The sequence below is a fragment of the Cavia porcellus genome, unplaced genomic scaffold (genome assembly GCF_034190915.1).
Source record: "Cavia porcellus strain 051 isolate PalLab524CR breed Dunkin Hartley unplaced genomic scaffold, mCavPor4.1 scaffold_7, whole genome shotgun sequence".
NCBI classification, from domain to species: domain Eukaryota; kingdom Metazoa; phylum Chordata; class Mammalia; order Rodentia; family Caviidae; genus Cavia; species Cavia porcellus.
In genome coordinates, this window is record NW_026947490.1 from 6482052 (window position 1) to 6505762 (window position 23711).

Below are 23711 nucleotides of genomic sequence, written 5' to 3' on the forward strand. Positions count from 1 at the left end.
ATTTTCATCCGTGCTAAACCTCTTTCTCTGTCATTAAACAGTACCACATAACAAGTGTTTAATAGCATTTGCACAGGATTAGGTATGATGATAAGAGATCGAGGGAGCATTTAAAGTTCCTGGAAGCATTGGGATAGGTTCTTTGTGCCATTTGATGATATAAGGGACACCCTTGGGTCCTGGCAGGTTCTGAGGGAAGATGGTATTTACTTGAATGAGTGGAAAACTTGTGGGCAGAAATGGTTATAGCAGCTCTACTGATACTTTCTCCTAACTGGAGCACTGAACGAGTCCCTAAGTAGATGAAAGGAGGAGTGAAACTGTGTTACACTAGAAGGTTCGGCAGTGAGAAGAAAGGAGGTGTGAAATCATGGAAAAACCTCAAATACTTGTTTCTAAGTAAAAGAAGCTAATCTGAAAATGCTGTATGCTGTATGATATTTGAAAGGGCAAACTCTGGAGGTAATAAAAAGATCAGTGACCACCAGAGGCTGAGAGTGGGAGGAAATGGGAGGAAGAGGGGTGTAGAGGATTTCACATTTTTTATGCTAGTGACCTGGTGGCTCTGTGACATCATATATGTGTCCAAACACATAAAAATGGACCTCACAGAATGAACCTTAATGCAAACTACTTGCCTTGGTGAAGATTCATACATCCATACCGGTTCATCAACTGAAACAAGTAACATTAACCGAAGCGAATGCAGGGCAGAAAGCAAGTAGGAGGAATTCTCCATAGTTTCTGTGTAATTTCTCTATAAACCTAAACCTACTCTAAACACATATATTTACGCTTGTTAAGTACTGTAGCGATGGTTTCCCCTTCCTCAGAGAATAGTACCAAGAAGGCTGTGGCCACCACCAAAGCCCTCACTCCAGCTGTCCACCGTAAGCATTCTAAGCCACCTGCAGTTACTACCTGAGTTCTTTCCACACCGCGGGTCACCCAGACCTTCTGCTCAGCTCCTCAGTGAGGGTCACAGAGACCACAAGTGATCCCAGGAGATCACACAGTTGATTTGAGGGTTTCAGTTGTTTGGTATTTTGCTTGTTTTACTTCGTTTTTGAGACAAAGTCATGCTATGCTGCCTAGCCTGGCCTCAAGATCACAAACTTTCTCCATCAGCCCCCCGAGTCACTGGAATTATATGCACTCGGCATGGGATCACAAAGTCGAAAGACATCTTGAAGAAAAGAGGAAGAGTTAATTTACTCATGAGGCTTCAGTGTTAGTGTACTGCAACATGCTTTTTAAAAAGAGACACTGGCAAGTCTCTCTTATCCTGAAACTGGCTCCAGCGTTCAGCCTCCCTGTGGTTTATATAAAAAGCGCAGTCTCTACTCTGGCCTCATCCCAAGAGTGAAAGACCTGGCCCTGTGAAGTGTCAGGCTGACCCATGGGAAGGAAGTGTGGACAGAAGAACGGTGTGCCAGTGACGATGGGGAGAGTTTTCCTTGTTATCAGGATCCCTGACCTGATGAACCGACTTAGGCAGAGGAGACAGAAGTGGGAGGAGGGTTTTCCTTCAGCTCCTATAGGGGAGTTCCTCCCCATGGCAAATAGACTTGAAATTCCCTGTTAATCCACATCTGGAAATGAAAGGGAAGAAAAAGAGAATGGTCCCGGATGGGTGAAAAAGAGTCTTTTCTTGGTCAAATGGGCTTCAAAGAAGCATAAGGTTTATTTCATTTACTTTAACATCCTTTCAGCTCATCTACGGTGCCACAAATGACAGAACTTCACTCTTCTGTATGGTTGAACAGTATCCCATTATATATACACACTATATTTTCTTTATCCATTCATCTGTGTTTGAACACCTAGGCTGAGTCCATATCTCAGCTACTGTGAAAAGTATTGCAATAAACACAGGATAAAAATACAATAAATCTTTCCCACCACGCACGATCCCAGAACTCTAGAGGCTGTGGCAGGAGGATCACCATGAGCCAAAAGCCCAACCTGGGCCACACAGTGAATTCAAGACAAGCCTGGAATACATAGTGAGCTTCTGTTTAAAAAACAACAACAAATAAAATCTCTTTCCTCCTAAGTTGCTTGTGTCAGGTAATTTGTCACAGCAACAGAAAGCAGACTACCACAATCTTTTTTTTTTTTTTTTTTTTTTGTACTGGTAATCAAATTCATGACTTTGCACTAGACTACCACAATCTTAAAGGTGAAAATAATCCAGTCACAGGAATACAAACGCAGTATGCTGTCAATCATTTGTGGAAGCTCCATAATCGACCTATAGAAGTGAAAAACAGAATGTTGGTTTCCAGAGTCTGGGAAGGACCAAGAAAAGGGAAAATCAAGAGAGGTAGTGATTGGGTCTAAAAGTACTGTTAGATATGAGATCTAGTGTCCTACAGCACAGTGGAAGGACTCTAACAACAATTTATTTTAGAGCTAAAATTACTAGAAAGCAAGATTTTCAATATTCTCACCACAAACAATTGGCTAACATTTGAGGTAAATGATTATCCTATTATGTACAGAAATATCATACTATACCTCAGTGTTATAGTTTAGATTAAAATGTCCCCAAAAGTCTCAAGTATGCAGAGGTTGGAAGGTGATTGGATCATAGGGTGTTATACTCATTGGTGAGTTAATCCATTGATGAGTTCATGGCTGAATTTATTGTTAGGAAGTGGGGCCTAATTGGAGGTGGGTAGGTTGCTCATGCTCTCATCCCTGGCTCCCCTCTTTTCTCTGTTTCCTGGAAGCCATGGGTTGAGCAGCTTTCTCTGCACAGGTCCTTTCATCATCCTCTCTGCTCTGGAGTGTGCTGACCATTGACTGAACCCCTGAAACCACGAGCCAAAAACTCTCCTTTAAGTTGCAACTGTCAGGTATTTTGCCTCAGCAACAGGAAAATGACTAAAGCACCATAAATATATGCAATATGTTGATTGAAAAGAATTTTTAAAAATGAAAAATAAAAAAACTTTTCCTTTTTATGCTAAAAAAAATATATTTAGGAAAACAAGAAAGGAATGGGGCAGGCTGTACCCAAGGATGGATGACATAAAGTAATGGAAGGTGGCACTTGAAGATAGGTTCTCCAGGTTAGTGCTAGAGAGACTGGGGTATCTTCAGAGCACGGACAAGTACCAGTGCACCAGTGAGGAGAAGTCATGGGCGGGACCTTTGACAAAGCATGAGGAGGGAGCCCAGCAATAAAGGGTCACTAGAGCACAGGCAAGGAAAGGCTACCAGACCCTTCTCTGTACACTGGACAGTGCCAGGAAAACATGCCCAGTAGAGCAGAACTGATGCTGTACTGAATAGTGTGTGGGGACATTTTTCCAGAGATGCAGAGAGGATCCAAGGGAAGAGGTCTCCACACCCACTCAGGCATCACCTAATCACAGGCCCTTTGTTCTCAGCTCTGTCAAAGGAACAAGTGCAGACAGGCTATTATTAACAACTAAAAGTTCACCCATAGGTGATCACGTGTGTTTCCCTTTCCCCCACCTAACGTGTCCTTGCATTGTTTTAAAGATGGTCATCTCAAAGGCTTGGAAACTGGCCACAATGACTTCCAGTCACTGCCTTTCCAGATGGAGGAGTTCAAGGAAGAGAGTCAGGAAAGATTTTTGCCGAGACAAACATTCAGGACTTGGCTGAGGAAAGCATAGGAGGTGCAGCCACTCAGACCTTGGAAAGCAAAGAGACAGACAAAAGCAGGGAAGCAACAGATGACGCTATGTATGTGCACATGTGTGCACACCTGAGTATTTGTGAGTTCACATGAATCTGTGTATGCAAGTGCAAGCACACATGCATGCATGTTGGGAGGACACAAGCACGCATGTATGGGAATGTGCATATATCTACATGTATATGCGTGAGTGTACACATATATCAATGTGGGATCATTTATGTACCATACTGTACTATGCGCACAGTATGGAGGTTGTCATATGTGTGTGCACACATACAAGTGAGATGGAAACAGAGGAAGATTTCTCCCATAGCCCAGCTATGAAGGATGGGTCAGGGACCCCAACAAAGTGGAGGCATGGACACGGGGGAGGAACTCTGGAAACAGACTGCAGAAGACATTCAGAGCTGAAATGCAAGATGGAAGCGGAGAACTAAATGGCAGAAAAATGAGGTGGCTAAGATTTAAGGAGGGATAAGAAATGGAAGAATTTGTCTTCTGGAGTTAGACAGCTGACCAGCCTGAGGAGGCAAAGAGAGACAGACCTGAACACACAGCAATCTCTTTAACTAGTCAGCCGACCATCCCTGAACAATTTCCACTCCTGAGCCTCTGATTCTTCTCTGAAAAATGACATCTGAAAAAGGCCTCCTGGACAGGGCTGCTAGCTAAGGAAATGACTCTATGCATGCCTGCCTGTTTGGCAGGCCGCTCGAAGAGGACACAAGTCCTAACAGTTACATTTACACGGTGGGAGGCTGGAGGAAAGGACAATAAAGTTAAAGACTCTAAAGTGCCATGCATGAGGTCCTGGGCTCAACCCTCACCCTACAAGAAGAAAAGATTCTAGGATGAGGTGAACAGAAAAGACTGTACCAAAGGCTTAAAAGGGTGATGAATTTGGTGACAAGCAAACAGTCCTGAGGCTCCTAACCCTTTAAACTGAGGGCCTAGCAAAGGCTAAACAAAACCCAGACAGGATTAAGTTTAGGAGAGAAAGTTTTGCCTGTGGGGACAACCACAAGATGGATTTTAGCAATAAGCCAAGGATAAAGCATCCAAGAAAAGCATATAAATCCCCAAGGCAATAGGCATTTTGTAGTGAACAAGAGTTTGAAGGTCTTATCTTCAAAAGCATTGTATTAAAACCAAATGATTTGTAAATCTTTGACTTATTTATAGCATGGGCATGTTGATAAAACACAAGAATAATTTGTTACGCATGGATCTGATTTATTTATTCAAAATGAAATCTTTATTGAGTTCCCATAATGTTCCAGAAACAAATTGTTTATAAAAAAGAGCTAGCTGCTAAAAGGAAACCACTCCACAAATTGTGACCTAAAAAACTGAATAAAGTAGCACAGAGTTAACGATGAAAATCCCTTGAGATTCCAGATATATGGAATACTTCAGAAAAAAACTGGGACTGGCTACCAGAAAGCCACCTCAGATACCAGCTATTCTTCAATGTCCCTTCATTCATCTCACAAGTCTTACTGTGTAAGACTTACACACTGGGCTGGATGCTAAGCTAAGTTATGGCCTGAGTAAGAGACAAAGATCACACAGACAAAGAATCACAAGAGGTGCACCAGCAGGGGCAATGCTGGCCCCCATGCACCATCGGTGGCCCTGCTGGCCAGGCAGAAATGAGAGGAAGCTATGTATACAGCCCCAACTCCCCGTGAGACAGTCAGCTCCCACTCCCACCCTTTACCCCTAAGCAACCAGCTGATTCACAGGAACACAGGCTGAGTTGATAACAACTGAAGTAAAGAAACAACCTAATGCGTATATTGTTTGACTGACTTTGCAAGCCAGTAGTCTGAGCAACTATTTAGAGGCTACCAATAAGCAATATTGTAACTATTGTGGATTTCCCACTGTCTTATCACTGTTTTGTTTTATTGTTCTGTTTTATTCACTCTAAAATTTAAAAAAATCCTAAGATACATGTTTGAAAGGCAGATGGAGGGTGCTGTGGGACCATGGACCAGGACAGCACCCAGCCTGGAGGGTTTCCCAGGCAAAGTGTGCTTGGAGCTGGAACCTACCTGGAGGGTGAGCAGGATTTGGTCATACAAAGATGGAAAGAGTAGGGGCTGGGGATTTAGCTCAGCGGCATAAGTGCCTGCCTTGCAAGCAGGCAGTCGTGAGTTCGATCCCCAATACCAATAAAAAGGAAAAAGACAAAAAAAAAAAAAAAAAAGATGGAAAGAGTAGCACCAACAGAAGACAGCTATGGTGACTGAGCATCCAGAACTCACCAATGAGATGGGACTCAGAATGATGACAGTAAACTTCGCCCTTACAGAGGATCCCAGTGTTAGCACTTTACATAGGTGATTTATTTAACACAAGAACACATAATTTAACACATAGGTGTTAAACACACAATAACACAATAATTTAACACATAGGTGATTTATTTAACCCCACACACACACCATCATGGACACTGGATAATCTGTTATCCCTATGGTGCGGGTGTGGCAAGAGAAGCCAACCTGAGAAATGTGTCCAATTCTGCTTCTAAGTGGCAGAGGCACATGTGAATACAGGCTTTGGTGTCTATGCTGCGGACCACCACACTTACCAATCTACAGTGCTGTTAGGCTGTGGCTTTACCATACCATGCATTTGTGATCACATTTTTCAAAGCACAATTGTCAAGAGTTTGGATCTAAACTGTCCCCCAAAGACCTCATGGGTCCAGAGGTAAGGCTTTCAGAAGGTGACTGAATTATAGGATGCTACAGTCATCTGTGGATTAGTACATTAATGAATTCAGTAACTGAGTGTGCTCTTGGTCAGAAAAAGCAGGTCACTAAGAACATACCCTGGAAGGGTATATCTACCTCGCCATCGCCTCACGTCTGCCTCTGTCTGTCTGTCTGTCTGTCAGTCTGTCTCTGAAGATGTCAACAGTGCCTGATCCTTCTGCCATGCATTGCCCGCTTCAGAACCAGACAACTATGGACTGAAGCCTTTTGATACCATCAGCCCAAATAAACTTCTCCTCCTTTAATTTTGAGGTGTCAGATATTGTGTCTCAGTGATGAGAAAGTGGCAAAAACACCACTGACACCCCAAACCTGTGATGCAATCAGGGCCTCCAGGTATGTGCTTGCTCTTAGCAGAAAGATACGGGATCCTAAGTAGTTTCTAGATGTAAGCAGAAATGAGTTCCCTCCTTTCCTTTCGTGTGGAGACTTACAATGTAAAAGAACTTCTAAATGCCCCACCAAAACACAGGTTGTGCCCACTTCTTGTCAGACCCAAAAGAACAAAGCAGGGCCCCTCCCCTCCCTCTGCATTCCTTCTGAGCTCCAAGGACCTTTCCCAATATTGATGGGTGAAGGTCATGGCCCCGGGAGTGGCCAAGTTGACACATGTCCACGCACTGGTTCCAGCAGCCTTTGATCACACTCCCTTTCTTCTCACCCTGCAAGCCCACGGCTGGTCTTTTCCTGCTTAGAGCAGCGGTAGTGCGTTATCCTCTAATGTTTGGTCTATACAGTTTGATTGGCCTTTGTTATTTTGAATGAGCAGATGAATCTCAAATTAGCCGCTCAGCAGAATCAGCCTTCTTGTTGATTCATGTTAGGAGTCAACACTCTGTATACAATAGGCAAATCATCAGGTTTTGGCATCCTGCTGGGAGACTATGTTGGAGGGGAGGAAAAGAAAAAAAAACTGGCTATATTTTAAATGTGGAGTATTTCAGGCATTCCTGAAATGGAATAATGAAAAAGTGAGATCACACTCTACCTGTGTGAAAATGAATAACAGCCCTATTAATAGCAAAAAACTCAAAGATGCCAGGCAGGTTTAGTTTCATATAAACTTGGAAATCGGCTTGCATGGGTTTAAATTCCACTTACAATAATAGTTATAGAATTTTTAAAGAGTCAGGATTGTCTTGTTTTGTTTTTTGTATATTTGTGTTGGGGATAGTACCTAGGGCCTTATGCTTGCTAGACAAGTGCTCTGCCAGTGAATTACTCCCCAGTTCCTAAGATTTGTGCCTTTTAAATGATATTTAAGTTGTTCTGGGCAGGTAAGTAAATATTCAGAATTCATATCACAGGAAACGATGGCTGTGGTAGGAATAAGTTGATTGTGACATCACAGCATAGCATCATCCTAATTAAAAACTGAATTTCTCAACATCAGCTGATGGGAAACCAAGTCTTTTAAGTCACTGTTTACCTACAGCCGGAAAAACCCTATTCTGAATCCTTTTAGATGATAAGATCTATTTGCTCAGCAATCTTCCCACCAGGTACTCCAGGGCTTCTCTGAAATGCTATATACCACCTCGCTCACTTGAAAAAAATTCTAACCTCAAAATAATAAATGAAATTCATCCTCCTTTGCAGCACAAAGAACAAAATTCTCCACCCCAGGAGAGGGGTAGAGTAAAAAGCACACAAAAGTGATTACAGTAAAAACTAAACCAGTGGCAAGCTAAATTACAGATGCTAAAAAATAGTACTATGGAATCGTCCAAAGTCAAGAGTTTCAGCTAATGCCACTCATAAATTTATTTTAAGCAAACATTTTAATGGGCTGTCTGGACCACCTGATCACTTATGCCCAGGTGCAGTGACAAACAATGACATAATTTCTAGGGAGAAAAGCAAAGAAATTCTCCCAAATCTGTATTTCCACTGTCCTCAAATTTTCAAAGATCTGAGCTCTCACCCTTACCGGATTATGAATATATTTCCAGGGAGACAGAAGAGAGAGAGAGCTGGAGATAAGACAGAGAAGCAGCATACTGTCTTTGCTATCAAAACATTATTAAATTCATTCCTTTGACATTCTGACAGTAATTGCACTGAGAGGGATTGGATTTTGTTAAAATTACTTTAAAAGGGTTGTTGAGAATTTCCTGCAGCAGACTGGTGTGCAGTGCACAGATTTCGCTCCATCTTCCTTTGTTGTCCCCATGATCCTGAGGAACTCGGCACTCATCTCATTTTTGACAGCACGAAGCCCTTGGAAAAACATCCTGAGTCCCACAGAAAGCTCTGCCACTTGTAGTCCCCTGGTTCTATTTTCTGCTGTGACCCTCGCAGTCAGTAACCCAAGCTGATTCATTCGTGAGGTTTCTGCCTCTGTCACCTTAATAAACAAAGACAGAGCCAGGCACCCTTACGACCATCATCTTCCTAATAATGGCAGTGCCATGACACTGCAGGTGACACCAGGGTATTGTTGGGAAGAGCCAAAAATAGTGCTGTGCACTTCAAATTTCTGAATGTACGCATCACTGATGATGTAAACCCGAAGAGTTCTCATAAATCGTGACTGTATGACAACGTGTGTGTGACTAAGAGGCGTTTGTGAAAACGGTCCCTCCTCTCGGTGGATGAGTCCTAACCATGGCCAGGGCTGGCTCATGGTTCTTGGGCTTAGAAGTGACAAAGCAGAGCACCTCTAAGGTTAGTCTCATCAGGGAGGACACAGCCCTCTCCGACTGTCAAGAATGAGAGCTCTGATGGCCCCAAACTGCTTTCTTCACTGACCAGAAAATGAATGGCTTTCAGAGAGATAAAAGGTGCCACCGGGTGTTGAATTTCGCAAGAAATGCATGTTTCTTCAAAAGGGTTAAGTTGGGAGTGGTTATATGACCCAGCAATTCCACACCCAGTAAAGCAAAAGAAATGAAAATATGTTTGCACAAAAACTTGTCTACAAGTGATCGTCACAACATTGTTTATAATAGCCCAAAAGTGGAAACAACGCAAGCGTTCATCAGCTGATACAGCAATCAACACAGTGGGACGTGTCCACGCAATGCAATGCTACCTGGCTGTACAGAGGAAAGGGGTACGAAACACACGCTGTAACATGGATGAACTGAAAACTACTGTGCTAAGCAGAAGACAGCAATCACAAAAGATACTCTACGTACTGAACCATTCCACTTACATGAAATGTCTAGAACAGGCAAATCCACAGAGACAAAACACAGATTAGTAGTTGCCAGGAGTTAGCAAAAGGGGAGAAGTGGAAAGGAAAGCTACTGCTAATGGCACAAGGTTTCCTTCAAGAGGAATAAAAATACTCTAAAATTAGATAGCGAGAATAGCAATACAACACTGACTAAACTAAAAACACTGGATTATACACTTTCATATGGTGAGTTTTAGAGTACATATAAATTAGATCTCAATTTTTAAATGTTTAAACATCTGTACAAAAAATGCATATCTTATGCCTTGACTATATTTCTTAAAATGAGAATTAATTAAGCACGATTATTAATTATTTCAGTAACTGAATAGTGATTAAGCATTCCACAAAGGAAGAACCATGCATTTATTAGTGAAACCAATAATTTGGGGGAAAGGAAAGAGGGCATTTTTTTTTTCATTTTATTATCATACCCAAAGTAGGCAACCAACATCAAGAGCAATATTGGAGAACATTCTTTTTGTCCAGTTTCTCTGTAGAGCCTCTTTCTAGGAGGGAACAAGCTGATGTACATAAAAGTGGTTTCTGGGGAACAGCTCTAGATTTCCAGGGCAAGCCCACAATTTGAAAGGTGATTCAATTCGACTGAATAAAACTTCCACTGAGCAGATAGCGTTTGAAAGCAAACGCAATGGAAGCACTATCCCCAGCACCAGGTGAGTGGTAACCTCAGGCTGTCTCACCCCAGATTCTTTTCAGAAAGCAGAGCCCCTGGTCTTCCAACTTTGTGAATAACAAGAATAGCACCTCACACTTACCTGGTGCTTACTGAGCACCAAGCACTGTTCAAGCTTTTTCTATCAACTTATTGAACAGAACATCAATGGAGAGAGAAGTATTATTCCCATTTCACGGACGAAAAGGCTGATCCTCAGAGAAGTGAAGTAAGCTGCCTAAGGTCAAAGAGCAGAGCCAGGACACAAGCCTGGCTTTACACTCTGCCCTTTGAACACCACACTGATGTGAATCCAATTTACAAAACAAGTGTGTGGGACCAGTTCTGTAGAAAACTTGTAAAAGAGGATGCAATGACTCAGCCTTGCTCAGAGTATCCATTTAGAAAATTCTATGTAGATAAGCCTGACACAGCCTTACCTGTGGACCACCCCGACCCGGTGAAGGTGCTCCACCGCAGAGATGAGCTGCCGGATGTATCTGCGGGCTTCGGACTCCTCCAGGCGCTTCTTCTCATAGATCTTGTGCATCAAGTTACCCCCAGGACACAGCTCCATGACCAGGTAGTAGCTGTTTTCTGTCTCTAAGATATCGAGGAGCTGTGTGATATTGGGGTGACGGATCATCTGCTGGATCTGTCCCTCCCGCCGCAGGTTTTTGGTGACATAGGTGTCCTTTTTGGCTCTCTTCTTATCAATGACTTTGATGGCCACCTAAGAAGTCAAGAGCAGCTGTTAAGAGAGTAGATCTTAACTAATAACTCTGAGGTGATGGACCTGTTAATGAGCTTGTTGGTGGTAACCAGTTCGAAATGCACACAAATGTCAAAACATCACCCCAGATACAGGGAAGATATGCTCTGCTTCACTGTCACTTAAATCTCAAAAAATACTTTTTTAAAAAGTGAAAATGAAAAAAGTACAACCACAAGCACTACCAGACAAACTAGACCAGGGCACTGTACCCTAACTCCTCTTCCACAGTGTCATCCTAGACTCCTGAATTCACATCATGCACTGCCTTAAAATCAGCAAGACCGGAAGCCTCATTTCTTGGCAAAGCTTTTTTGGGGTTCACTGCTGGCAGCCTGAGCGCCTTGAGCATATTTTGTCAGGCATACTATGGACCGGCCTGGTTTCCTCTTCACTCACTCAAATCCCCCAAGTTGGCCTTTACCAAAGGCCAACTCAAGAGCCATCCTCTTTCTAGAGAGAGGTCCTCCCCCGAGTTCCTCAACACTTGGCATTGTAAGATGGAAACCTCCATCACTGTAATGCAGCTCGCTCCTCTTCCCCACACACAGTGTCTTACAAACTAAGTGACCGATAAGCTCTGAAGTGGTTCAGTCATCAAAGCAAAGCTAATATGAACAGCTGAACCTGTTATCTCTTCCAAGCAACAGAATTTTTGTCTTAATAGGGAATTTCAAGGCTTTTATCCAAAGATACAAAGAAAAACCAAGGTCTGATGATGATCAATGAAGGGAACAGGACAAGCTGGGGAGAGGAGGGACTCTGTACCTCACAGCGGGGACCTGTGTCTCAAGTCCCAGGCCAGCATTCCTGGCCCACAGAATTTACTTTTCATTCTGGCTGTGGGTCAGCCCAACTCATTCAACAGATGCTGTACTAACAGCTTTATAAATTATACTTACTTCTGATTCGCCTCTAAATATATTTGCATCTATCCTCTTGGGGCAATGGGAGAAAGATGCTGAAAAGTACAATTAAGCTCTATCTCTGCTTGACTCTGTTGCAATGTTATAAAAATTACACCCTTTGGCAACAAAATCTTAAAAGCACTATGAATAAACAGCAGTCTAAAAGCCAGGCAGTAACATCATCAGCCTTTTTTCTTTTAACAGAGCACACAAATGGTGTTAGGATAACTTATTTAGCTTGTTAATTGCCTGTGCTAGGTTGTATAATAGTAAAAAAAAAAAGTTAGTTATGAACTCCTGGATCACATCAATGTGACTGTATTTGAGGAAAAATATTATGCAGGTATGGTTCACTGAAAGACTTTGAGATGAGATTTACCAATATTCCCCAAGTGGGCCCTGCATGTCCTCCTCTAGGTCCTTCCAAAATAGAGACCAGGGAAAATTTTGCACAAATACAGAAAGGAGAAGGCCATATGAAGAAGGTTAGGGTTAGAAACAGGAAGAGAAAAAGGCAGGTTCCTCCCCTAGAAGGTACACAAGCCCTGTTAATACTTTGACTGTATGGCCACAGGAACTGCTAAAGAAATCCATTTCCTACATTAAGCCATCACGTTTACAAAAATTTGTTACAGCAGCCACAAGAAACTAGGGGAATATATATATATATCAGGTATTTTGTCCCAGCAACAGAAAAGTGGCTAATACGCCACTTTTGATCATTCTGATCATTTTCTGAGCTAGACATATGTAGTACAGTCTCTCTCTCTCTCTCTCTCTCTCTCTCTCTCTCTCTCTCTCTCTCTCTCCATACATGTGCCTTTTACCTGCAGCCTCTCTCGGCTCCTTACTCTTCCCCTTCAGAAATCCTAAATTCCTGAATAAACCCACCTTTCCCCCTGTTCCCACCAGGCCATATGTGACGGATGGGGAGTAAGGTCACATGAGAACCCCACACTCAGGGCTGAACAAGTCATGCTGGGTTTTTGTACCTCCAAGATCCCTATGAAGCCCTATTAAGTTGTGAATAAGTATCTGTGGTAGCAATTCCTATAGACAGAACTCTGAGCACAGGTGGCTTCTTCCAAGAAGCTGGCCATCATGATCACAACCCTATGATTATCATAATCCTAACAGTGCTTACTTCCAACACACCAGACTGAGGTGGATTCACCTGGCCTTTTTTGGGGAGAGGGATTCTTCTTATATGTTCCTACTTCTGGGTGACACAGTATACATGCTCCTTGATTTTTCAAGGGTTCCATCTCCATAAACTCACAATAAACCAAAAATACCATAAGTGAAAAATGCATTGAATTCCACAACCCATGGACCAGCTCAGTTTATTGACACAGGGTGCTATAGCACATCCACTGTTTCCTCCTTGTGGTCAACCAGCTGACTGGTAGTGAGCGCACTGCTGCTGCCCAGCATGGAGAGAGGACTGTACCACAGTGGCTAGTCCAGGGAGAGATCAAAATGCAAAGCAACAAAGGACGATTTCTACTGAACTTAAGATTATTTTCACACCAGCGTAATGTTCAAAACTCCTGGGCTACACCATCTGAAGTCAGGGACTGTTTCCAAATGGCCTCCCATCTTCTCTTAATTTCTTGCTCTTCTTTCTGCCCCTCAACCTCCTGTTCCCAAAGGTGAGCAAGAATGTGTGACCCAACTGGGAAATGGGAAACACCCCAGGGAAAACCACCCAGTTCTTCCACCTCCCACCAGCTCCAGCTTTGGGCCATCTTACAAAGGCCTCTGCAAAGAGCTGAAAAACCTAAAAACAGGTCCATATCCCAAACTCTGGTAGTTGTAAACAGTACCCAATTTAGGAAAAGGGTCCCTGCAGATATGATGAAGTTAAAGGTCCTAAGATGCACAAATTACACATTGACTCACAAGTCCCCAAAGCCTTTAATAATGGCCTTGAAAGGGGGAGGAGATATCTCAGACAGACACACACACACACACACACACACACACACACACACACACACGAAGGCCATGTGAAGGAAAGAAAGACTGCTATGGCCAAAAGCCCAGCCAGTGGCCTTCAGTGGCTTTGAAGAAGGCAAAGTTCAGATCTCCCAGATGTTCTCTCTAGAGGGAACATGGCCCTGTTGATATCTTGACTTTGGCCCAATAAAACTGATTTCAGACTTTCAGCCTCCAGGCAACAAGAGGATAATTTTCTGTTATTTTAAGTTACCAATTTTGTGGTAATTTGTTAGAGCAGCCTCAAGAAAGTAACACAACTGGTGTGTCCCCCATCATCATTCAATATCTTGGTTTCCAAGTTCTGCTGGCCAAGAGACTGTCTATGAAAACCCTGAACTCAAGCCACCTTCCCATCACTAGCTTATTTTCATTCACCCTCCTCCTACACTGACAGTAGTGAATGTGGAATGATGTTCATGATTACACAAAACCATTTAATCAACTTCACCCATAACAACAAATATGGAAAAGAAATGACTGCGATATTAAGGGAAAGGCAACCAATGATTGGCAAAGGGAGGCACTGAAGTTAATTTGACAGCAATCTGAGATTAACAGGCAAAACAGATCCAACATTGATTCTGTCAGGGTAAAAGCTCAGTGCAATGATGGATCTGTAGCTGAAAAATAAACTGCTTTAGGCAGGAGAGTTGCAAAGAGTAAAAGTAGACCTGCTATTCAATGACACTAAAATAAGCAAATATAGTATGTTCCAGACAAAAGGAAAGAGAGTATTAGTGGCCAGTACAGAGCTACAGCAATGTCCCGTAGGAACTCTCAATCTAGTCTAAGGGAGTGAGGGTGTGTGTGTATGTGTGTGTGTGTGTGTGTGTGTGTGTGTGTGTGTGTGTCATGGAAGGAGGGAAGATGTCAGTCTGAGCTAGAGCTCTACTCTAGCCTCATGAGCACATCAAAGAAAGAAAGAAAGTGTTATGGCTTGTATCAGGAGCCCCTCCCCCAAGCCTCATGCAATAATGGACATGGCTGATTCTAGCATTTATGATTGGTTTGTTGTCTAGTGCTGGGATTGGCAATGTAAGTGCTGCACCTGCCCAGGGGTGGACCTAACATACAGTGTGAGGCCAGAAAGAAGGCGTGTCTTCCTCCCCTTTTTTGCCCATTTCACTCTTGCTGTTTGTGGTAGCCTTGAATGGCTGCCTTGCCATGCTATCTTGCCTTGGAGCCAGCTAACTAAAACATCCAAGTCATTCACTTTGGGTGTCAGGTATTTTATCTAAACACGAGAGAAAAGTAACCAAGACAGAAAGAAAGGAAAGAAGGAAGAAAATTCTATAAAATGTCTGTAAAATCAGACTCTAGCTCTTCAATGAATCCAAGTTGCAAAACCTCCCAAAATTTTACAAAGGAATCTGTTTTCAAATATTGCCCCCACACTTCCAACCATATAAGTAGCAAAGTCTTGCACAGCTCCAATCTATGACAGATTATGAAAGATTATTCATTAAGTTCTTTCATTAATTAAGGAACAGCATGTCTCAAAATATGGGAATTCTACATCATCCCTCCTCCCTTCCCAACCAAAAAAAAAAAAAAAAAAGATGCCTATTAGTGATGGATAAAAATCAGCAAACCAACTTTTAAATAAATAGTTAAGCTTAAGAAGGAAACAGAAGTCTCCCAAGGCTATAAAATGAATGAGTCTATAATCACCAGACAGTAGCTACAGAGGAGGAGACATAAAAGTTACAGGGGAGACGTGGGAATCCCTAAAGAAGGAAAGGAACTGATGGAAAGATCTGATCTGCACAGAATGAGAGTTTGGCTCTCTCCTCCAACATAAGATAGGAGAGGAAAGGACACACATGAATCCCAATCCATGAACAAAGGGACCAACTGCAAGAAATGGATTCATGCCTGGCGTTTGTTTTATATCAGGAGAAAAACTGCTGTACAACGAACGATACCCAAAATCATCTAGGTACAGTAATGGTACGTATTTCCATAAACCAAGTGGTCCCTAAGATGATGTACCCAGGGTGCTTAGTAGACTGTTTGGCACAGAGTAAGTCCTCTTTAAATTGATGCAATTATCGTCATTACCATTCTACTTCCAATGAACCAGCCCATAGATAGAGCAGGAAAACATTCAAACTCAAGGTCATCAGCCAGAAAACTGCATTTCCTTAAATAACAGTTATAGCACATTAAACAAGAAGCTCAAACCATGTTTCAGTGTTTCAAACTCTCTGAAACAGAATTGCTTTTAAATCCCAAGGCAGTGGTCCTCTGTGAGTCTAACCTCCCATCTTCTTTAAATATTGACTTAGCTGAGACTATCTACATAGGATCAGAGCTAAAGGGATTTTGAATTCACCCCTTCATCTTGAATTCATCCCTTCACTTCCTTTAAAATTCATTACTGAGCCATTATCAAGAATGGTTGGGGGCTGGGGATTTAGCTCAGCTGCATAAGCACCTGTCTTGCAAGCAGGCGGTCGTGAAGTCGTGAGTTCGATCCCCGGTACCAATAAAAATGAAAAAGACAAAAAAAAATTGTTGATGTATCCAATCTCCAAAATGAGGAGTCAGCTGTAAAATGGCTCTTCCATAGACGGAGAGAAAGAAAAAAGCATGGGTCAAAGAGACTCCCTCTGAATATCACAAAAACACACATACATGTTTTACACATTATACAGTGCATGCTGTATCTTAGGAAGTTCATCCATTCATCAAAGCACTTGTGCAGCATAATGTTTGAAATCACCAAAAGCACGGAGAATGGGAGGCCTTAACTAACCGAATTTCTCCTTACCATGGAAATGAGTCAAAGAAAGAGCTTTCATTCCACAACACTTTGGCTTCTAATTGAGCACTGTATGTTAAACTGAAATTAATCTTTTGTACAACCAACATTTATTGAGTACTTAAAATACACCTGATACTGTCCTAGGGAACAACTGTATCCTATCAATCATGGCACTTCATACTCACTTGTGGGAAGCAATTCTGGTCCTTTGTAGTGGTTCAAAATCATTTTCTATTGTAAAGCAAACCCTGTCTCCCCCGAAATGTATATGCTAAAGTCCAAACACCTATGTGGCTGCATTTGGATCAGGTCACTGATCCAAAAAGCCTGGTATCTATATGAGCCAAGGAAGAAACACTAGAGTCCCTCTTTCTCTTTCTTCCCCTCACCCTGATAATGCATAGCAAAGGCCCTGTGAGGACACAACAAGGCAGCCACCTATAAGCCAAGGAGAAAAACGTCCAGACACACCAACTATGCTAACACTTCCATCTCAGACTTCAGCCTTGAGAACCATGAAAAAAATAAACGTCTAATATTTAAGCCACACAATGTATGTCTAGGGTATATTGTTACTGAAGTCTTAGCAGACTTAACAGACCATCTGAGCATCCTACAAGTCCATGAGCCCTTCGGCAGAGAGAGAAAACACAACTTCACACTCCTTCTGCTTCTACAAAATTACATTCTGCTAGGACTCTCACCCAAACTAACTCAAACAGGTTGTAAAAGCCTCCCTCCTGCTGACCTGGACCCAGAATCTGGAGAACTTCTCTCCTCCAGATCAAGGCAGCTAAGAAAGGATTTGGCTTTCACCACCTCTTCTAGTGCCTGCTTGGTTTCTTGCACTACTGAAGATTCCTTGCATCCTGTTTTCCAGAACACCTTCACCTCCAAGACTGTAGAAATGTCTGCTTTTAGGAAGGCTTTTCTGACCAGTGTACTCAGAGCCACAACGCTGGCACAGTTCCCTTCCTCTAGCCTATCTTCTCCACAGCACTTATGCCCCTGAATCCTGGGAATCCCATTCCCTGAGGGCAGGATCTGCCTGACCAACCCAAGCCTCCTGAAGGGACAGTCAATTCCTTTTGAACATGGTCCTGGTGTCCGAAACTGGACTACACACAAACAACATTGATTCAATATGTTGTTGTTGTTGTTGTTAGTACTAGGGATTGAACCCAGGGCTGCACTGAGCTACATCCCCAGTAAGGTTCTCAAATTCTTAAATTGTTAAGTTGCACAAGCTAGGCTCAAGCATGTGATTCTCCTGCCTCAGCATCTCAGAGTGCTGGGATGACAGGTGTACACCACCACACCCAATTAACAAATATTTCTTGGATGAGTAAATAGATCCAAGTGCACTTGGAAAAAGAGAATTCTATTAACCAGATCTCATCTGGGTTGAATTGTGTTCCCTGCCAGATTTATAGGCTGAAATCCTAATCTTCCGTGTGACTATATGTGGAGACAAGGTTTTAAAGGGGGAAATTAAGGTTAAATGAGGTTGTAAGAGCTCCCAATTTAATAGAACTGGTGATTTTATTTTATTTTCTATGCACACACAGAAAAAGGCCATGTGAGGACATGGTGAGCCGATGACTATCTACACAACAAAGAGAGCAGCAGCAGAAGAAACCAAACCTGCCTGACACCTTGATGTCTGATTTTCAGTCTCCAGGACAGTACTTATATCCCTCCAGTCTCTGGTACCTTTTTTTTAAATGCTAGCCCAAGCAGAAGACAAAGTTATTAGTAAGACTGGCTTTGCAGTCTCACTATAAACAAGCAAAAAAAAAAATTGGGGTGACAACACTGGGTGAATTGAATTGAGCAGGGTAAGCAAAAAAGGTGGCCTCAAAAGACAGAAAGACAATAATGACAGGAGGCCCAGGACTCTCCACTTCAGCCCAAGCCTGAATCCAGTGGAAAAGGGCTAAACTGCCGCGATTATTGGCATGACCCAGCGGGAAGTTTTGCACATAAATTGGTTTCACGCCTTTTTTCAAAGAAACGATGTATGTAAATGCATCCAAGTGGAACGTGCACCCGTGTGGATGATATGCATTTAACAAGAAGCAGAAAATATTCTATGCCTGCTTTATAGTTAATTTCAGCATTCCTCTGATTCTCAAGGAACCATGCTAGAGAGCAAACACATGGTTGTCTTTTATGGGGCCATTAACTGCTGCTATTTGTGTAGCCCAGCTCAACTGCTTCTGACCCCTAGCTCCTGGCCGGCCACCTTCCTGCTGTGGTGAGCATTTTAATTCATCCTTTTGTCAATCCATTTGAAAATGAGGGTGGTGGTGAGAATGTTCCCTCAGTTGGAACAGCAGAACTCATCAGGGCAGATCTCTGCCCACACCGACATAATCTGCATAGGTAAAGACAAAAGACACAACTTTATTTTGAGTAGAGGAAAACCCAGCTGCTGGTGCAGGACTGGAAAACCTTCTCTCACCCACCCACTGGACTTCTGAAGCCCAGTTCCAGAGGATACCCTGTACCCACCGACTCCAGCTCCAATTCACTGAGCAAATCACCCTGGAAACACACCCCACCAGGGGGAAGAGATATTGGTTCCTCCAACAAACAATGAAAGTGGAATAAAAGGGAGCATTTTGAGGTAGCAAGACAAGCTGGGCTTCACAGACAAGGGAAGATTGCTGGGTGATCACTGGGATCCTTATTAAAAGCTGCTACTTAAATAAGTGTGCATTCTTCCTTGATCATAGTCAAGATGCATTTATGACCTACGAGGACAAGGCACACATGAGTGACCCCAAATTCCTGCACAGTGGGGGTTCACCCAAGCTTCTAAGACATCACTTCTCTGTGGTTTTGGAAAAGCATCCAAAAGGCCAAGCTGACAATCAAATACAAGTTTCTGGAGACCATGTGTAATTCATCGTGGTGTTGATACAGGGGAATGAAACTCCCAACCTACTGTGTCCGCGAGTTTGTGTCCTCTAAAATTGAAGAATGAATTTTAGGAACAATAGAGGTTAAGAGCAGAATATATTTACTGAGAGAAAGCTCTGTCTGAGAGAGAGACAGAAGGGGTCCCAGGCAGGTTGCCCAAGACTCTGTCTTTTCCAGAGACTTTTATAGAGTAAAATCATGGGGTGAGTAGGGGGAAACTGGGAACTCACAGGGCAGATGGGCATAAGGTAGGACATAACCATAGTTAGCCAGTAAGTGTTACAACCTAAGGCCCCCTAACTATCGCGCCGAAGTCGGTTCTGTATAAGCCCGCCTGCTGCTTTCCCTCCCCTTCCCCCTTCCCATCTAACTAGGTTAAGTTTTAACTCCCTAAAAGGCTATAAAACAAAGGCCTGAGGTAATAGCTCCTGACAACCCTCTTCTCTAACTGGCAGTCCGTCACAAATTGTGTTAACTGCATTAGATTGTATTAGATTGTACTATTCTTCACAAAAATAGCTTCGTTATATTTGTATCATAGCAATACCTGTAACTTGGTCTTATTGTCTGTGTTTCCCTATTCCTTTTGGATGACCTAATTGATATGTTAATCAATGCTCTCCTGTGTAAAGAATTGTAAAATCTTACCTAATTGATATTTTAACCATTGTTGCCCTCTACAAATAACAGTTGTGGTGCTAAAGTAAGGTAACTAAGGTTGTTAATTGCTGTTAGACTTCTCTATTCTTTGCTAGGAAAAAACAAGATTTCTTCTTATCTAAACTTGCTAGACTTGCTTGCTAGCACAACCCTTACCTGATCTTGCCCTTCCCAAGACATGTAATCGCCATTTCTGTAGTGTGCCACACCCCCATCCCCCTCCTTACATTGTGTGACCAGCAGCTGTTTGTGCATTTACAAGATAAAAGCCCTGACTTTTAGCTGTGAGGGGCACAGTCTCCAAATTGGCTCCTGGAGGCTGTGTCACCAGGCCTGGAAATAAAGCCTTTGCTTCCCAAATTTTAATTTCTTGCTTCCTTGGATTTTATACCGGGGTCTGAGTTATCACAGTAAGATTAACAGTTTAGATAAAATTGATTAAGTTGGGGACACATGGGGGAGCAAGTCACATAAAAATCGGGCATTCTCAGACAGCCATGACTCTTACCCTTAGGGGGTTGGAATGATGACTCCAGACTTCCTCAGGAGATAGGGAACTATTTAGATTACCAATCCGTAGGATGTGGATGCATTTGTTTGATCTTTTGTCTTGAGGCCTGGCCCACAGCAGGTGTCTGTCTCCCCCACAGTTGTAAGGTATCTGGACTTCTGCACTGGCTCCATGGAGGACCTAGCCCTGTCTCACTGCCTATAATATTTTTAACTAACTCAGCTGTCTGCAACAGTGTTTCCCACAATGCTTGGCCTCTGAAGTCAACAGATCAATATACTGGCTAAAACACAAAAACAAAAACAAAACCCTCAGTGTCCTTGTCTGGAATCCCCATCAACTCTACCAGCAGCATTTTCTACTCTATACCAGAGTGTAAATCAGTGACAACGCAACGGAAAAGAAGCTTTGAATTACAAATCTCAAAGCAAACAGATCCCAGGAATCCAGAAGTTAATGGATTGGCTTGGCACAACTGTTCCTTTCACTGCACTAAACTCGGGGCAATAAGCAGCCCCCCTACCAGGCATCGGACACCCCAAAGTGGGTGGCCTGCACTCCAGCCTTCCCTTCCCAGCCTCCCTCAGAGAATACAACGCCCCTCCCTGAGACAAACCCCTGTTGCTAGACTGATGGGTTGCCTTTCTTTTTCAGCACCTCTTAATTACTTCTGCTTCAGTCCTGACAGTGCAGGCTCCCCTGGATTTCTGAACTCCGCCCTTTCTAGTCCCCTCCTTATGCCAGGCTCCTCCCTGAAGCTCCCTTCTTGGCCAGTCCCACCACTGTAGCTCACAGCCTCTAAGCCTTCCCAGCACCCCCACTGCCTCTGTTCCTTCCTTCCTTCACACACAGCCCCACCCCCACCCCCACTGTCTTTCTTCTCAAGGATAATTATCATCATCATCATCATCATCATCATCTCTGCTAGGAAATCTGTCAGTGAAAGGCCAGATTGCCTATTAAAAAAATTAAAATCCTGCATGACCTGGAACCCCCCACTTTCTTTCCCCTCTCTCCCACCCACCCCCAAACAAATTTTATTTTGACTCATTTCTATCCATTTTCATTTAGCCCCTTTGCTTTTGGTCAAATCAAGTTTATATGCTTTAAACACTTTTACCTAGCAGTCATATCATAGTGCTTAAGTTTTCTTCTATTTAAGAAAAATTGTACTGCGGCAAAAAGCACACAAAATTTAGCACCATCCACACTTGAAAGTGTACAGTTCAGCAGTGTTAAGTGAATGCATGGTGGTGTGAACATGTGACTCTACTCTCAAGAACATCTATGTATTATCTTCCAGATTTCCCAAACATCCGGCCCATAGCGACATTGACATTATTAATTACTAGTCAGGAAAAATTACTGTCACCAGCCACTCCTGGATGTGAGCATGTCCTATACAACAATGACACGCAGGACCCCCAGGGTTCAGGGTGCATCCCTGAGATCGCAGCTCAGCCCATGTCCACAGCTGTGTGACCAACACAGCCACACAGTATCCACATAAAAATAAGGCAAAAGGAACAGGTGAAATTAATTAACATTTTTTTTGCACTATGTCTGTGTATTTTACATTCAGAGCATGCCTGCCACATTCAGCACATTTCACGTGTTCCATAGCCACCTATGGCAGACAGTGACCAGAGCAGACAACAAAATTTTGGCTGCCTAGGTATACACAAATCATTTATCCAGTGAGCCCAGGACCCAGTAAGCTAAGAACTAGCAGTCAGACACACCTCGAACATGACTTTCCCAGCACTCAACCTGTTTCTTTCAGCCACCACATTGTTCTGTCCCAGCACAAGTGCTGCTATCAAGAAACACAGGACAGGATGTCATAAAAGAAAGATAAGACAGAACACAGGTCTTCCCAGCATCAGGACATTTGGAGAACTTTGACCACAGATGTTTGCTTGGATCTCCTTACCAAAGGTCCCTGGTCCGCTTTGTCCAAGCCCTTTAAAAAAAGGCTCCATTTTTCTCCGTACCACACAGATGACCTTTTTGCCCTCTGTCTGCCTGCACCCAGGGACAATAAACTTCACATCGCATTGCCTTTACATAAGCTTAGTAGGCTCTGCCGCTCTCTGCACTCAATCAAAAAGTCCAGTAAAGGAAAATATGAAGAAATGCCCCATTTTGTCATCTGCAAAACACATGTGAGATGACCCAACCTTCACAGTGTAGCGAGGATTAAATTGTCCTTTTTAGAACCCAAAGATGAAATTCCAGAGCACCAGTACAAAGGAATCCCAGGAAAGAAATTTTACCTCCATAAATCTCAATCAGTTAGGTTCCTCAGTGACCTGAGGATGCTAATGGTGGCTGAGGGGATCATGCAACATGCTTGGCATAGTGACCATCTGTTCACGGTAGTTACCACCCAGCAAGCAATAATGTCTACACAGTGGGGTTAGGATGTAATGGACAGCTACAGGTGGTATTTAGAGGGAAGAAGGAAAGAAGAAAGAAAGAACAGGACAGGAGGGGAGAAAAGGGGAGGCAAGGAGAGCAGAGGGGCAAATATGTACTGGGCACAGATATGTTGAGCACAGGAATCCCTGCACGGCTCCTGCCTCCCAGTCCCCAGGGCCACTGGCCACCCATTCCCATGAAGTCCCCAGAACCCCTTTGCATATGGCCTTCCCACAGCACATAAACACAAGGTTTCCTTCCTCTCCACTTAAATCACACTCCAGGAGCCAGGACCAGCCCCTGCCTGTGTTCACCAGGAAGAGAAACCAGGCATTTTCCGCACTCTGCTCCGATTTATTCATGTGCATTTACACTGTCAATCTGAATAAAGCAGAATTTGTGTTCCTGTGAGGACTCCATAAATCCT

At 43.1% G+C, this 23711-nt stretch overlaps 1 protein-coding gene across 1 annotated transcript in view; it reads right to left on the reverse strand.

Annotated features, from left to right (window-relative positions):
• Nucleotides 1-23711, reverse strand: part of Hunk (hormonally up-regulated Neu-associated kinase) — a 107919-nt gene that overhangs the window by 58104 nt on the left and 26104 nt on the right. The window contains exon 2 of the mRNA XM_013149710.3: nt 10760-11052. Within this exon, the coding sequence (XP_013005164.2) occupies nt 10760-11052 (293 nt within the window). The remainder of the gene's footprint in view (nt 1-10759; nt 11053-23711) is intronic.